General features: G+C 37.1%; 1 protein-coding gene and 1 long non-coding RNA gene across 2 annotated transcripts; both read left to right on the top strand.

Moving 5' to 3' along the window:
- Window positions 1–8,508: 8,508 nt before the first annotated feature.
- LOC113278378 lies at window positions 8,509–9,805 on the top strand. Its single transcript, XR_003325466.1, has 4 exons — window positions 8,509–8,630; window positions 8,807–9,024; window positions 9,168–9,615; window positions 9,699–9,805. It is a non-coding gene; the product is annotated as an uncharacterized LOC113278378 (long non-coding RNA).
- Window positions 9,806–9,883: 78 nt separating this feature from the next.
- LOC113280412 (protein NRT1/ PTR FAMILY 4.6-like) lies at window positions 9,884–11,113 on the top strand. The gene is made up of 2 exons (XM_026529038.1): window positions 9,884–10,683; window positions 10,918–11,113. The coding sequence occupies exons 1-2, from the start codon at window positions 9,884–9,886 to the stop codon at window positions 11,111–11,113; spliced, it is 996 nt and encodes a 331-aa protein (XP_026384823.1).
- Window positions 11,114–12,908: the final 1,795 nt, after the last annotated feature.

Here is a 12,908-nt window from a genome sequence, read left to right as displayed (position 1 = left end):
CAACTTTTTTCTATGTTAATTGATCTCACCTTGATCATAATCTCCCCTGATTTGATTTTGATCTTAATCAAATTAAATTGTTCTTCAAACGCTTACCATTCCCCTTCTTCTGATGGCACCAGTTGCTAAGAAAAACGAAACATACTTTAAAACTTTGAAAGACCAGTTCAGCGTGAGAGTCTATTCACTTTCTCTTCCTCCCGGATGTAACTATTCATCCAAACTCACACTTGATCTGATTAATTCGGAAAAATGGACAAATCAGAGAATTATTGTTTCCTTGGAATAACTTTTGAATGGTCTTCCTGTACCATTATGTAACCCTAACATTCCTTTATTCTATGAAATTTTAGCTGATAAACGACTCGCACGGGGTATTTTTCAGCTGAGCGGTGATGTTATTACGATAATTCTAGAATATGCTCGTCGCGCAGCTGGTTTAGGAACCTCTTATGCGTATGAATTACGAAACAAATTGCACATAGATAAAACGATTGATCCCACTGAGTATACCCTTGATAATTTATTTAATAACTATTATGTGGGACTCATGAAGAAGGAGTCTACTAGATGGGCCATTTGCATAAGAAGAAAAGATACTTTTGCTGAGAACAAGAAAATCATGGGAGATGTTGACTGGAATGATAATTCCAACCATACTGGTCGTAGATCTAATGATACTGGTTGGATAAACTGTCCCGTCATTTTAAAGGGTCCGTATGTATCTGGTAGAGCTGCTGATCATTCTGATCTTCCCCTTCCCGAAGGACTTTCCGATTATCATCCTTGGGAACTTTTCTTGTCCGAAGAAGAGAAAAAGGTATATTATTTTCACATGACTATCTTTTCCTTCTCATATATTAAATTTCTCACTTTTTGCCCCCCCCTCCCTTTTTTTTTTTTTTTTTTTTTAAATCAGACTATAAAGGGAAAAAGCAAAGCTAAACGGGTTAAGAAATCAGCTGATGCGACACCTTCGTAGAATGATGGAGTGAGGAACATTTCTTTTCTTATTTTTGCCTCTGTTACTCATCTGTATTATTCGCGCAAATGGAGACTTCAGGTGCTAAGACCTAAGTTAGAACCAAAACCAAAGCTACAAGAGCCCATAGTTCATCTTCCCCCTCAAATCTTGCTAAGAGGCATAGAGAATTCTATAATTCTTCCTCAAGTTCTGAATATGATGATGATGATTCTTCTCCTTCCGAAGATTCAATTAAATCATCTATGAGTCAGCTCTCTACCCTTTTTGCTAATTCGATAGAAGCTATGGGTAATGACGAGTTACAGCGCAGCTTTGATATGGTTTAAAAAATCTGTGATATTCCTTGCCTAGATGATCCATCTCTTTGCAGAGCTTCAACTTTATTAAATCCAAGCTTTCAATTTGCCTTTGGTTCTCTGGTAATTTCTATTCTTCTGTAATTTCTTTAATAAAATTTTAATCTTCGTGTTCTAACGTTAATCATTCGTCTTCACAGATGTGTCGCATATCATATGTAATATCTTCATATTAAGAAAGAAGGCTTCAGTCTCTTGAAGCTAAACTTAAAACTAAAGTTTCTAATTTTGCGAATACAATTTCAGAACTTCGTAAAAGGAATGATCAACTAGCTAGTATACCAATTTTTTTTTTATATTAATCCTCTGCCTTACTCATTCTCTATTTACTTTCCTTAAATTATATATTCTTGCAGAAGTCTACCGTCTTTCTGATGAAGCGGCTTTTTTGTTTCGCTCTGTCCATCATCCTGTTGATGATGATACCCTCCTTAACTATCTCAATTATTTTTTAAATAGCCTTACCGAAGATAAAATAAACTCCCTAACCTTTGAAAAACTTCAATTAGAATACCAAATTCTTAGTATCGATCATAGAAGTGGTTTGACCACTAGTAATAGCTTTAAATGTCGTTTCTGAGAATCCAAAGAAAAAATTAAAGTTTTAGAAGAAAAAGTTAATTCCCTTATTACTGAGAAAGATCAAATCATCCTTAATGGTGCGAAAGCTTTGAAGGAATTCCAAGAAACTATTCTCCAAGTTCAAATAGATCGAGACCTTGCCATAAAAGAGAAGAATGCACTTATTGAGCGAGAAGAATTGATTCGGTCTCAACTTCTTATAAAAAGTGACGTTGAATTTGATTGGGCTGCTAGAGTCTTAAGAAATGCTAAAAAAGGATTAGCTGTGACTATGAGCCTTGAATCCGAACATTCTGCCTTGATTAGAGATATTATGTCCAATAATGAAGGTCCTTTATTGCTCATTTATGTTTGTCATTTCTGAATAGAATTATCCTCTTTTAACTCTAACTTGTTTTTATGTTTCACAGAGAAGGAGAAGAAACAACTTGGGGATATTAAAGAATTGAAGAAGCAACTTGAGGAATCCAGAAGGCTATCAGACGAATTAGGCGCAAAGTTCACTGCTCGTGATTCCAAATATCGAAAGCTTAAGAAAAATTATATCACTACTGTGTCAAACAATAGCAAGGATGATCTTCGCGCTCGTGATGCAATAGTCAAGATAGTCTACGAAGAAAATAATATTCCTCTTTTGAAGTATGAATTTGCTGATGTTCCTCCCAACGATGATGTTCTTGATATTTCTGATACTGAAGAAGAATATGAAGAGTATGAAGAAGAGGAATAAGAAATCCATGATTCTGATGTTGAGCGAAGCAACCATGAGAATTCCAGTGGTAATCAAGGCAATGAAGATAATCCACCCGAAGACTGATTGGTTTTTATTGTTGTAGATTCTTCTTTCTGCCTCTTATATATTCTTGTATCCTTCTAGTATTCTTCTAGAATATATGTTATACTTCTTAAATATATTGACCACCTACTTCACTTTATTTTTATATTTGTACTTATCAAAATATCAACCTTCCTCATCTGTGCATGAGTTTATCATATGGGGCAAGTAACATCTTTAATGCTTGCATTCCCCTTCTTTCCTCTGTTAATTGTCACAAAATGATAAACTCATGATCATATGAGTTTCGCATGCCTCAGTCATGCTCTTTACACATGCGATTGTTTTCGCAACGTACGATATGAGATCATATTTCTTATTCTTCGTAAAAAATTTCTCAAGAGGTATTATTTCTCCTTCATAAGTAAAGGTCTTATTTTTCATGTCTTTTATTATTTATACGACGAAATCGCAGGACGTCTTTACATTTTATAGTATCGACCCATTGATCTCGTCTTAACTTATTCTTGTATTGTTACCTCTTTATGTTTTCTCTTGTGCGTAAATGTGATAAGCCTTAATACTCCCGTGAGTAAAAAGCCTCATGACATTTACGTCTTTGACACAATTCAGCTCCCTAATGGAGGGTCCTGTACTTATCTTCCTCCTGGTTGTCTCTTTAAGGAGGCTTACCTCTACCGGGTTAAGGTTGGCTCCTCCCATCCGGTAATACAACAACCAGTTGATTTCGCAGTCTTTTTCCCCGCTACCGATAAGGTTTAAGGTTACAAGACTGCACCCTAGGTGGGGTATCTTCGGACCGAGTGCATCATAGTTAGGACTTGTCAAGAGTGGAAAATTAGGCTCCAACGCCCCTCGCACTGTTGACTCAACCGTGTACCTCGGCGCCCTGATCGAGTTTCTGCACTCCTTAGGAGAGATCTTATTACCCCAATCTTTCGATTTAGGTGTATCTCCTGAATGGGATTTTTCGTTTTTCTTACCCCAAATCTCCATGACTCAAGTTACAGGGTTGGTATGGCTTTCCCTTGAGTCATGCGTACCAGGTTTTCCCCGAATATAACGTGCTTTAAGTCTTACTTTTGCCTATTGCATGTATGCGAACTAGGTTGCACGCCACATTCCGATGCCTAGCCTCCCTAGTGGAGTTTTTATCTCTGATGCCTTCTATTAAGGTCTTATTTCTATCTCTTAGTTATGAGAGAATCTCTTTCATGGAATGAAACCATCATGAAGTAATAATTTTTTTTTCTTTTTTCTATTGTTACTTTTGAGTTATATAACTCTGAGTACATAGAATTTTTATTGTATAGTTACCCATAAAGGAAACAATTATTTTCTCTTCATACTGCTTGATCATGTTCTTAGCTTGTGCAATATTTTTGAGTTCGCAGACGCTTCATAAGGACTTAATTTGCATGGGTTTTTCATACTGTGCGAATAACCGCACAATTACTCATACTTCCACCTCCACTTTTTCCTTTAAGGTGTAATCTTTCTATGTTTCTTAATGCGAGCATTCTCAGAAGATTCTGCCTCAGTATCATTCTTTCCAGCCGTTCCAACTCTAGACACGATATCAACCATTAACCTTTCACCCCTTTGATTGTCTTTAACATGTTTCTTCCAGTTTCTTCGCTTATTATCTCTTTCTTCGCACTTATCCACATTAATTTCTTGGCAGCTTTTTCCCACATTTGGATTTCCCTTTATTATTCCAAGACCTTGAGGTAATGGGAATTTTATCCAGTGATGAAATGTCGAAGTTACCCCAAAAATACCGTGCAACCATGGCCTTCCAATCAGAGCATTATAAGGAGATTCAACATCAACAACATAGAATGTGATTTTTGTAGATAGACTCTTCGGAGGGATTCACATTGTCACTTCTCCTTTGGGATTATTAGCAGCACCATTAAATCCATATATCTTATAAGTGACCACTTTCAGTCTGTAAGTAGTTGATTTACATGCACTGAAGATTCCCCTTTTTTCAATAGATACTGGCTTTTAAAAAAGAAATAACAAATCAATAAGAAGTCGGTCGGTGGAAGAGAACGGAATTAGTTCGTTATCTTTTCCTCCCATGGTCTTATATGTGTGGTAAAAGAGGATGTAAACCGAACTTCCTGGATCTATAAGTGTTCTATCAATTGTCCATACATTTGCATCATCTTCCTCCTCATCATCGTCTTCGAATTTTGTTTTGGGATTAATGCCTAGATTTACCACTAATGGATTCTCATGTGGTTCTCCTCCTCTTGGTGTCTCTTCAGCGCTGAATAATATGACTTGTCTTTGCCAATCTTTTAATGGTGATATCTTCGCAAGGTTGAATATTTCTCGTCCATCATTATCTCTCGCATGTATCCGACTTAAGATATTATCATGAAAATCTTCGATGTTTTTGAATGAATGAACAATTGGATTGCAATAGAAATTCTTGGCTTTCGCATCCACTTCAACAACATATGTGTTTTTTCCTTTCTCTGCATTGTATGCGTTGCCTCCAATTGGTGGTGGTGGTGGTGGTAAATGTTGTTGCTGTTGTGCTAAGAAGTGATTTATTTTTCCTTGCTCTATCAATCGCAGTATAATCTTCCTCACATTTATACAATTATGTGTTGTGTGACCATGAAAATGATGGTACGCACAGAAATCTTTAATTCTTCGTCCTGGTGGTGGCTCATCTCCCAGATTGAAGGGGTCAGGAATATCTTCCATTAAAATAACAGCTTCCCAGATTTTATCTATTGTTGTATTCAATGGTGTATGTTTTATTTGTTCCCAAACTATCTTTTGGTTTCCTTGTCTCTTATTATAATATGGTTGCTGTTGTTGTTGTTGACCTCCATAACTTTATTGTTGGTTATCCATTCTTTGAATTTTATTATTTCCTCCCCGATTTTGAAGTTGTTTTTCTTTGTATTCTCTTTCAAACTCTTCTTGATCTGAACTTCCCATGGCTACTAGCTTTTGTTCTACCTCTGTTCTTTTATTTCCCAGACTTCCTTGAGATGTAATGGCAACTGCATTCGTTATCCTAGGAAGTAAACTTGCATTCCCATTCGCATGACTCATCGCAACCGGGTAAGACTCCATATCTCTCTGCTTCTCTTCTAAAGCTATATATTCTTCTTGAAATTCGCGCAGTTCCCACATAGTTATGGTGTCTTTTATCCTGAAGATTTGTGTATACAATAAGTCTGTAGGGAAGAGAGCATTGATAAAACATAGTATAAGATTTCGTTCATGTACTCGTCTTCCCATTTCACTACACATGGTTCTCCAACGTGTTGTTAAATGTCGCAGACTCTCATTAATCCTTCTGTGAAGCCCAAACGCCATTTCAATTCCTGGTCTTGACATGTTATTGCTGATACATGGCCCCAAAAATATGTTCTGTAGGTGATGAAAATATCTTATAGTTCCCACTGGCAACCCCTCGAACCATTGTAATGCTTTTCCAGTTAAACTTGCTGGGAAATATTTACACAATACTGTATCATTCCCCTCCCACTGCAATAAAGATCGGCTATAAGCCTTTATATGTTGTATTGTGCACGTGGTTCCATCAAAAATATGAGTGAATGTAGGTAAAGTACACTTGGATGGTATTATTGCAATTTGTATGTGTCTTGCGAAAGGTGTTTTCCCAACTTCCTCTACTGCTTCTTCTAACTGTCTTCTTCCATCATTTTTTCGGACAACCATCATTTCACGTAATTCTGCCATTTCTTTAATAATTTCCTCACTTATAGATTGATCTAAATCATATCTCATAGGCCTTTTTAGTCTCACTTGTCTCAATCTATTCTCATGATTATTCTGTCGCATGGCTTCCTGTATCTCTCTTTCTTCAGTTTCCTCTATTCTTCGTCTACGCCTTTCTCTTTCATCGCTTTCGTGTTCACGGAGTTCATTATTTCTTTCCTCTTCGTCTTCACATGAATGTTGATCTCTTAGCATTTCTCTACAATTCAATATAATTCTCCATTGTTCTGGATCATGCTCCTAATTATTATCTCGTTCATGACGTATGCGATGACGTTCCCTAATATTTTGATATCTGTCAATCCTTTGATCTTCTCGTCTATGATGATGTTCTCATGGCTGTTCGTATCGATCATATTCCAATTGTTGCTCCGTTCATCTCGCTTCATGCTGATCTTATAGATTGTCATCTAATTGCAAGTTTTCGCCTAAATTTATTTCCCTTATAGCATGTCCTTGATTAAATTGACTTTGTCTTGATAAACTTCTACTGGTTCTTGATCTTGGTCTTGTGCGCGTTGCACTTTTGGATCTCTGATCTTGCAATCTAAGATTCTCTTCTCTTAGATTATCATTTTGTCTTATTAAATTCGCACGTATTTCATCTTCTCTACGTCTTTCTGTAATCAATCTTTGCCTCAATTCTGAAATTGTCATATTATCTTCATTTCCTTGTATCATTCTCGTTCCTACAGTTCTTTAGTCCTCTTCTTCGGTAGAATCAGTCTGTGAAGTATGTACGCTTAATCTATCATAATCGATAGGATTGTTCTGTTCTTGTGTACGTGGATGTCCAATTGGATCTTCGTTTCTTTGAATATTTCTTTCTTCCATCTCTGGTTGATTTGGAATTTCACATCTTCTTCTCTCAGCAATTCTTGTACTCCTTCTCGCTGCCGTTTGTTCGATATCGGATCCAATTCTCACAATCACTCCTTCTTTCTGAGATTGAATTTCTAAACAGATTCACCAACATTATTTATCACTCCGAGTTGTTTCTAGCGCCAAATGTAGTTGCAGGAAATCCTACAACCACACAAGTATGTGAATCTAACAATGATCAACAAATCTCAATATAAATCATCTCTTTATTAATCAAAATCACAAGAACAATTACAAAATAATGGAAACTCCAAGTTTACTCTCTCTCTCCTGATTTCTTGACCAAGGATTCTAAAAGAACTCTCCCTTTTACATGGACCATCTACTCTTTATATAGGGTATTACACAGTGGATGACAACTACGAGATCCTTTATTTTCGGAATCCCTGTGCATTATTATCGCACATGTACATTAGTTATATTCGCAGACTCTACAAGCTTAGCACAGATCTTCACATTTTACTTGTAACTAAGATGACATCATTCAATACGTCACCATATCTCAGCTGAGCGACGACCTTCGCACACACCTGATTGTCCTTTGCTCGCATATAACACATGTGCGATATTCTATTCCTATATTACCGGTTAAACCTAAACACGAAGAATTTTATTTATATATATAGTGTCCTTGTCAAATTTCACCTGCGCTAGGTTGAGGTGATCAACTGCCTACGGCCTACCACAATTTGTATTCTACAGTTTCTACAACTTGTTTTTAAATACTGAGCGTTGATTTTTGCCTCCAACCTATGTAAAGAGCCAAGTAAACGCAAATAGTATTCTGACTAATTTGGCTTCTCAGCTGACAACCGCGACAAAATACCTTATTTAAATTTAATGATAAAGTAATAAACTTAACATTTTTGGTATTGTTTATGAAAGATATGCATCACCACTCTGATCTGATCAAACTGTTAATTAACCTCAATGGTGCACCCATGTACAAGGCTGGCAAGTACAGCCTTTCCTTCAAATAATATTGAATCCAAATAATAAAGTCACCGAGAGAATCATTCAACGGATGGGACTGTTAGATTAATGGGAATGAAAGGAAACTTGAGACATCCATCTAGTAACCAGCTAGATTAATATAAGGAAAAAGAGAAAAACCTTTTAAGTTGTTCTGTATAGCTTGAACTTGAATGCACTAAAACTACAACAATGGCTGTTGTCCAAGGCATGGTGGATTGGAAGAAAAGACCTATTGACAAAGACATACATGGTGGAAATAGAGTTGCAAGATTCATCTACTGTAAGTTACAATTTAGTTAATTCTCGTACGTAACTATAAAATTTGAAGTCCAGTTCACTTTTTCATGTTCATGTTTCATTAATTAGTACCCCTCTTTCATGAATTAGTAGTTATGAGAGGTTTAGCCATGATTTAACTTATTTAACTTGTTTCGGTGTATTCATATTCATATGAAGTTTTGGAGTTGGTGACGAGCATAACGTTCGTAGCAACAATATTCAACATCATCACATATTTTCTCCAAACCATGCACATGGATGTAGCGATGGCGACAACAACCGTGACAAATATCATGGGTACATCTTGCGCATTTGCTTTGGTCGGAGGCTTCTTTTCAGATTCATAGATAACTAGGTTTACTGCAATACTGATATTTGCTCCCTTTGAGTTCTTGGTAAATCTCTCAGTACACTCTTCGTTAACTAAAAGTTTGCAACAATTTCAGTAATACATGAATCATAATGCATAAAATTAAATGACGAATGATTACGGATACTTTTATCTAAATCAGCCGGGTAACGTTGTTCTCTATAACAGGGGTTTGGATTATTACTAGCTTTGCAAGCACATTTTCCTTCACTTCAACCACCACCATGCGACATGTCTGCAATATCTAGCAGCTGCAAACAAGTTACCGGTTACAGAGCCGCTATTCTTCACATAGGGCTATACCTATACACCTTTGGAGAAGGTTGTCTACGAGCGAACCTTGTGTCTTTAGGTGGAGATCAGTTTGATGACGACGACCCCAAAGAGTTAAAACAAAAGTCTAGTTTTTTCAATTGGTTCACTCACATTCTACATGTCACTTGGATCTATTGTAAGTCTAACACTACTAGTATGGATTCAAGACAAAAAAGGATGGGATCTTGCTTTCACTGTATCAGCTGGTTTTATTTTAGTAGGGGTTGTTGTGATCGCTTCTGGTTTCTCATTTTTCCGCAACATAATACCAACTGGCAGCCCTTTAACTAGGATGTTGCAGGTAACTAACAATCTCAATATTTGGTGCAGCATCATCCATGAGTTTACCATTGAATATCTCCCTAACTCCTTAGGTAGTTTCAGGTTCCGGTGGCTTCATATCGAAAACGCAATCTTCAGTTTCCGGAAAATGATGAGGAAATTTACTTAGAATATAACAAGGAAGAGAATGTTGGGGAAGTACTCCCACGGACCAAAGGCTTAAAGTAAGTTTCTCATAATTATGTTAAAAAACATATAGCGCTTCTGCAACAAACATTAAACTATAAATGTTTTTTAATGTTGCATTCAGATGGCTAGATAGGGCATCGATTTCTGATGGAAATGCCGGAAACTGGCACCTCTGTAGCGTTAGCCAAGTAGAAGGAATGAAGATTGTACTACGAATGCTCCCAGTGTTTTTCAGCTCAATGATCGGCTACATATCCCTCCCGTTACTCCTAACATTAACTATCCAGCAGGGTGTCACCATGAATACCAAATTGGGTGCAATTCACGTACCACCAGCGTCTCTCTTTCTTATTCCCGTCGCGTTCCAGTTAGTGATACTAGTCTTATACGATCGGTTAATGGTACCATTCGCCCGTAAAATTACAGGGTGCCCAACTGGGATAACTCACTTGCAGCGTGCTGGTGTTGGTTTTGTGGCTAATATTATAGCGACTGTTATTGGGGCAGTCATTAAAAAGAAACGGAAGGGTGTGGCAGAGGAATATCGATTGCTTGATTCAGGGAAACCAGTTCCTATGCATGTTATGTGGTTGGGTCTCCAATTCTTTGCTGTAGGCATAGTTGATATATCAACATTTGTTGGGTTGCTCGAGTTTTTCAACAATGAAGTGTCCAAAGGGATGAAATCGTTGGGGACTGCTATATTCTGGTGCAATATAGGTATGTCTTCTTTCATGGGGACTGTTCTTGTCAATGTAGTGAATAAAGCTACTAGAAATCGAGGGATTGGATGGTTAGAGGGAAATAACTTAAATCGAAACTATCTCGACCGGTTCTATTGGTTACTTGCTATCCTTGGTTCTGTAACTTTTATAAACTATTTGTACTGGGCAAGGAGGTATACATATCGGCAACGCAGTCTTGCCTCTATTAGCTGAAAAGTATCTCTCTAAAGCATGGCAATGTGTATTTTTATGGTAGTGCAACTGACTAATTTGGGCGTATTAGTTCCCTTATTTGAGCTGTTTATAATAATAAAGCAGCCAGAGGATGGTGTTAAACAAACCTGACTAAGCTATTCACAGTAGTTTGCCGTTTTTCTTTAGTACAGGTTGCTATTTCATTGATATAGGTATTTCTCAAACTTAGCCATACTTGCTGTCCAACCCAATAAGGTTGCTATTGAAGTACAAGAAAGATTACTAGTTTTGCACTGCTATGAACCTCCTCCATTACGCAAGTTTCAACTCTGTCTGTCAGAGTTTTACTTTGTGGATACTTTTTCATTAAGCATTCATTTACTCAACCGTTTGACTTTAACCATTTAGTCATCTTATTGGAAACATACATTCAACTCCAATTTTCAATATTGCGTGTCACAACTTTTCCTAACGATTTTCAAACTTGTCAGTAGTATCTGCAAATTCCCAGTTTTCAATAATACATGTGGAGTAGAATTTTAATTTGCACTTTGAAAGAAGCGTTCTTGTATACAACCTTGTTGGGAACATACATTCAACCCCAGTTTTCAATAATGCATGTCACAACCTTTTCTAAGTGTAGGGGTTAAATATGGCATCCATAGGTATCATGCGAAGGGATACTATTATAAGGGGACGAACGTATTTCCACGTGACATATCCCAAATGACCGAAAATTGGGGTTTTATTAGCTATCCTCCACTATGTAAAACTCTTATATATAGGACTTCTCGACCATTGTGTTAGAGAGATCTTTTTGAGAGTGGAGTTAGACTTTTAGGAGAGAGAAAGTTGTTTGCTCCCCAAATTAAGAGTTTTTCTCTGCTTCTTTGTATTGATTTCTAAACTTAATAAAATATTTCTAAGTGTTCTTCATGTTGATTTCCTAGTTCATTGTATAGATTATCTAAGTGGTGTAGTAGTAGGATTTTCTACCACTACATTTTGGTGCTAGAATACAGCTCGGGAATGGGATTATACCCGTTTGTGAAGATTTCAAGTTGATTTTTCGAAAACTACTTATATTCTTGTTTTTGTGTAAGATTTCTGATTGTTTTCACTGAGTTTCGGTTTGCAAACATAAAAGTTCATAAGTTTGTTTTTGAGCATTTGCTGATTTCGAATCTATGGAATAATACTAAGGATTATAATTTTTCTTTTGAAGCATAGACTTAACGGATCTTCCTGAAAGATATTAGGAAAAACTAATATTATTTCAGGAAAAAGCTAATCAAGGCTGTCTGTAGATAACAGGGGAACGAATTGAGACGAAAAAAACTATGTGCCTACAACAGGAAACGAGTAAATCTACGAAAGTGACAAACACCATCGGAGCGATGAGTGGAAGCGGGGGTCTACAATGTAATATAATAACAAAATTAGGTGTGGATGTCACAAAGTTTCATGCAGGACTTACAGGGCAGATCCACAAGAGTGATTATGAAGGAAGGAAGATCCCGAATGCTGAGAAGATGTCGTCCTTACACGAATGGCAAAAACAGAAGATCATGTTCGAAGCGGACAATATACCACAAGGAAACTGTGGAAGAGCAGATCCGTTGGTAGTAACTATACCCGCGCGGAAGATGGAGAAGGATAAAGATGCGAAAGCTTCAGAGGAATGGGTGGTCGACGGAACTTTGATAGATACCGGGAGCTCAGTTGATATCTTATTTTATCGCACATTCAAGAACATGGTATATGACGATGCAGACTTAAAGCCATCTGCCTACAACATCCATGGTTTCAACAAAGCAATAACAAAGCCAAAATGGGAGGTAATTATAAATATGCCATTAGGAGATATAGAGGTGCAGGTAACATTGTGCATAGTAGATGTCGAGTCACCGTACAACATGCTATTGGGAAGACCGTGATTGCATGGTATAAAATGCGTAGCATCAACCTTACATCAATGCATACGTTTCCGGATACCGAGAGATATAGGAGAAATTGCAGGAGACACAGAAAAAGTGAAAGCCTGTAACCAGATAGATGTTACGAACTATGAAGGAAGAGCAAAGAAGCGAAAAGATAGGTGGAGAAAAGCGAAGCAGTTAAAGAAAGAACAAGAACTTCGCGTATACATGGTGCGAGCGAAAGAAGGTCGAGGTATACCAAACGAAATCCTAGATGAAGAAGG

The sequence above is a fragment of the Papaver somniferum genome, chromosome 5, assembly GCF_003573695.1.
Source record: "Papaver somniferum cultivar HN1 chromosome 5, ASM357369v1, whole genome shotgun sequence".
In the NCBI taxonomy this organism is placed as follows: Eukaryota; Viridiplantae; Streptophyta; class Magnoliopsida; order Ranunculales; family Papaveraceae; genus Papaver; species Papaver somniferum.
The sequence above is the reverse complement of the archived record's forward strand: the minus strand, read 5'-3'. Positions and strand labels throughout refer to the sequence as shown.

Coding starts and splice junctions, on each gene's coding strand:
- LOC113280412 (XM_026529038.1), top strand. CDS start 9,884: ATGTTTTTTAATGTTGCATTCAGATGGCTAGATAGGGCATCGATTTCT. Junction 10,684..10,917: donor TATTTGTACTGGGCAAGGAG/GTATACATATCG, acceptor TCATTGATATAG/GTATTTCTCAAACTTAGCCA.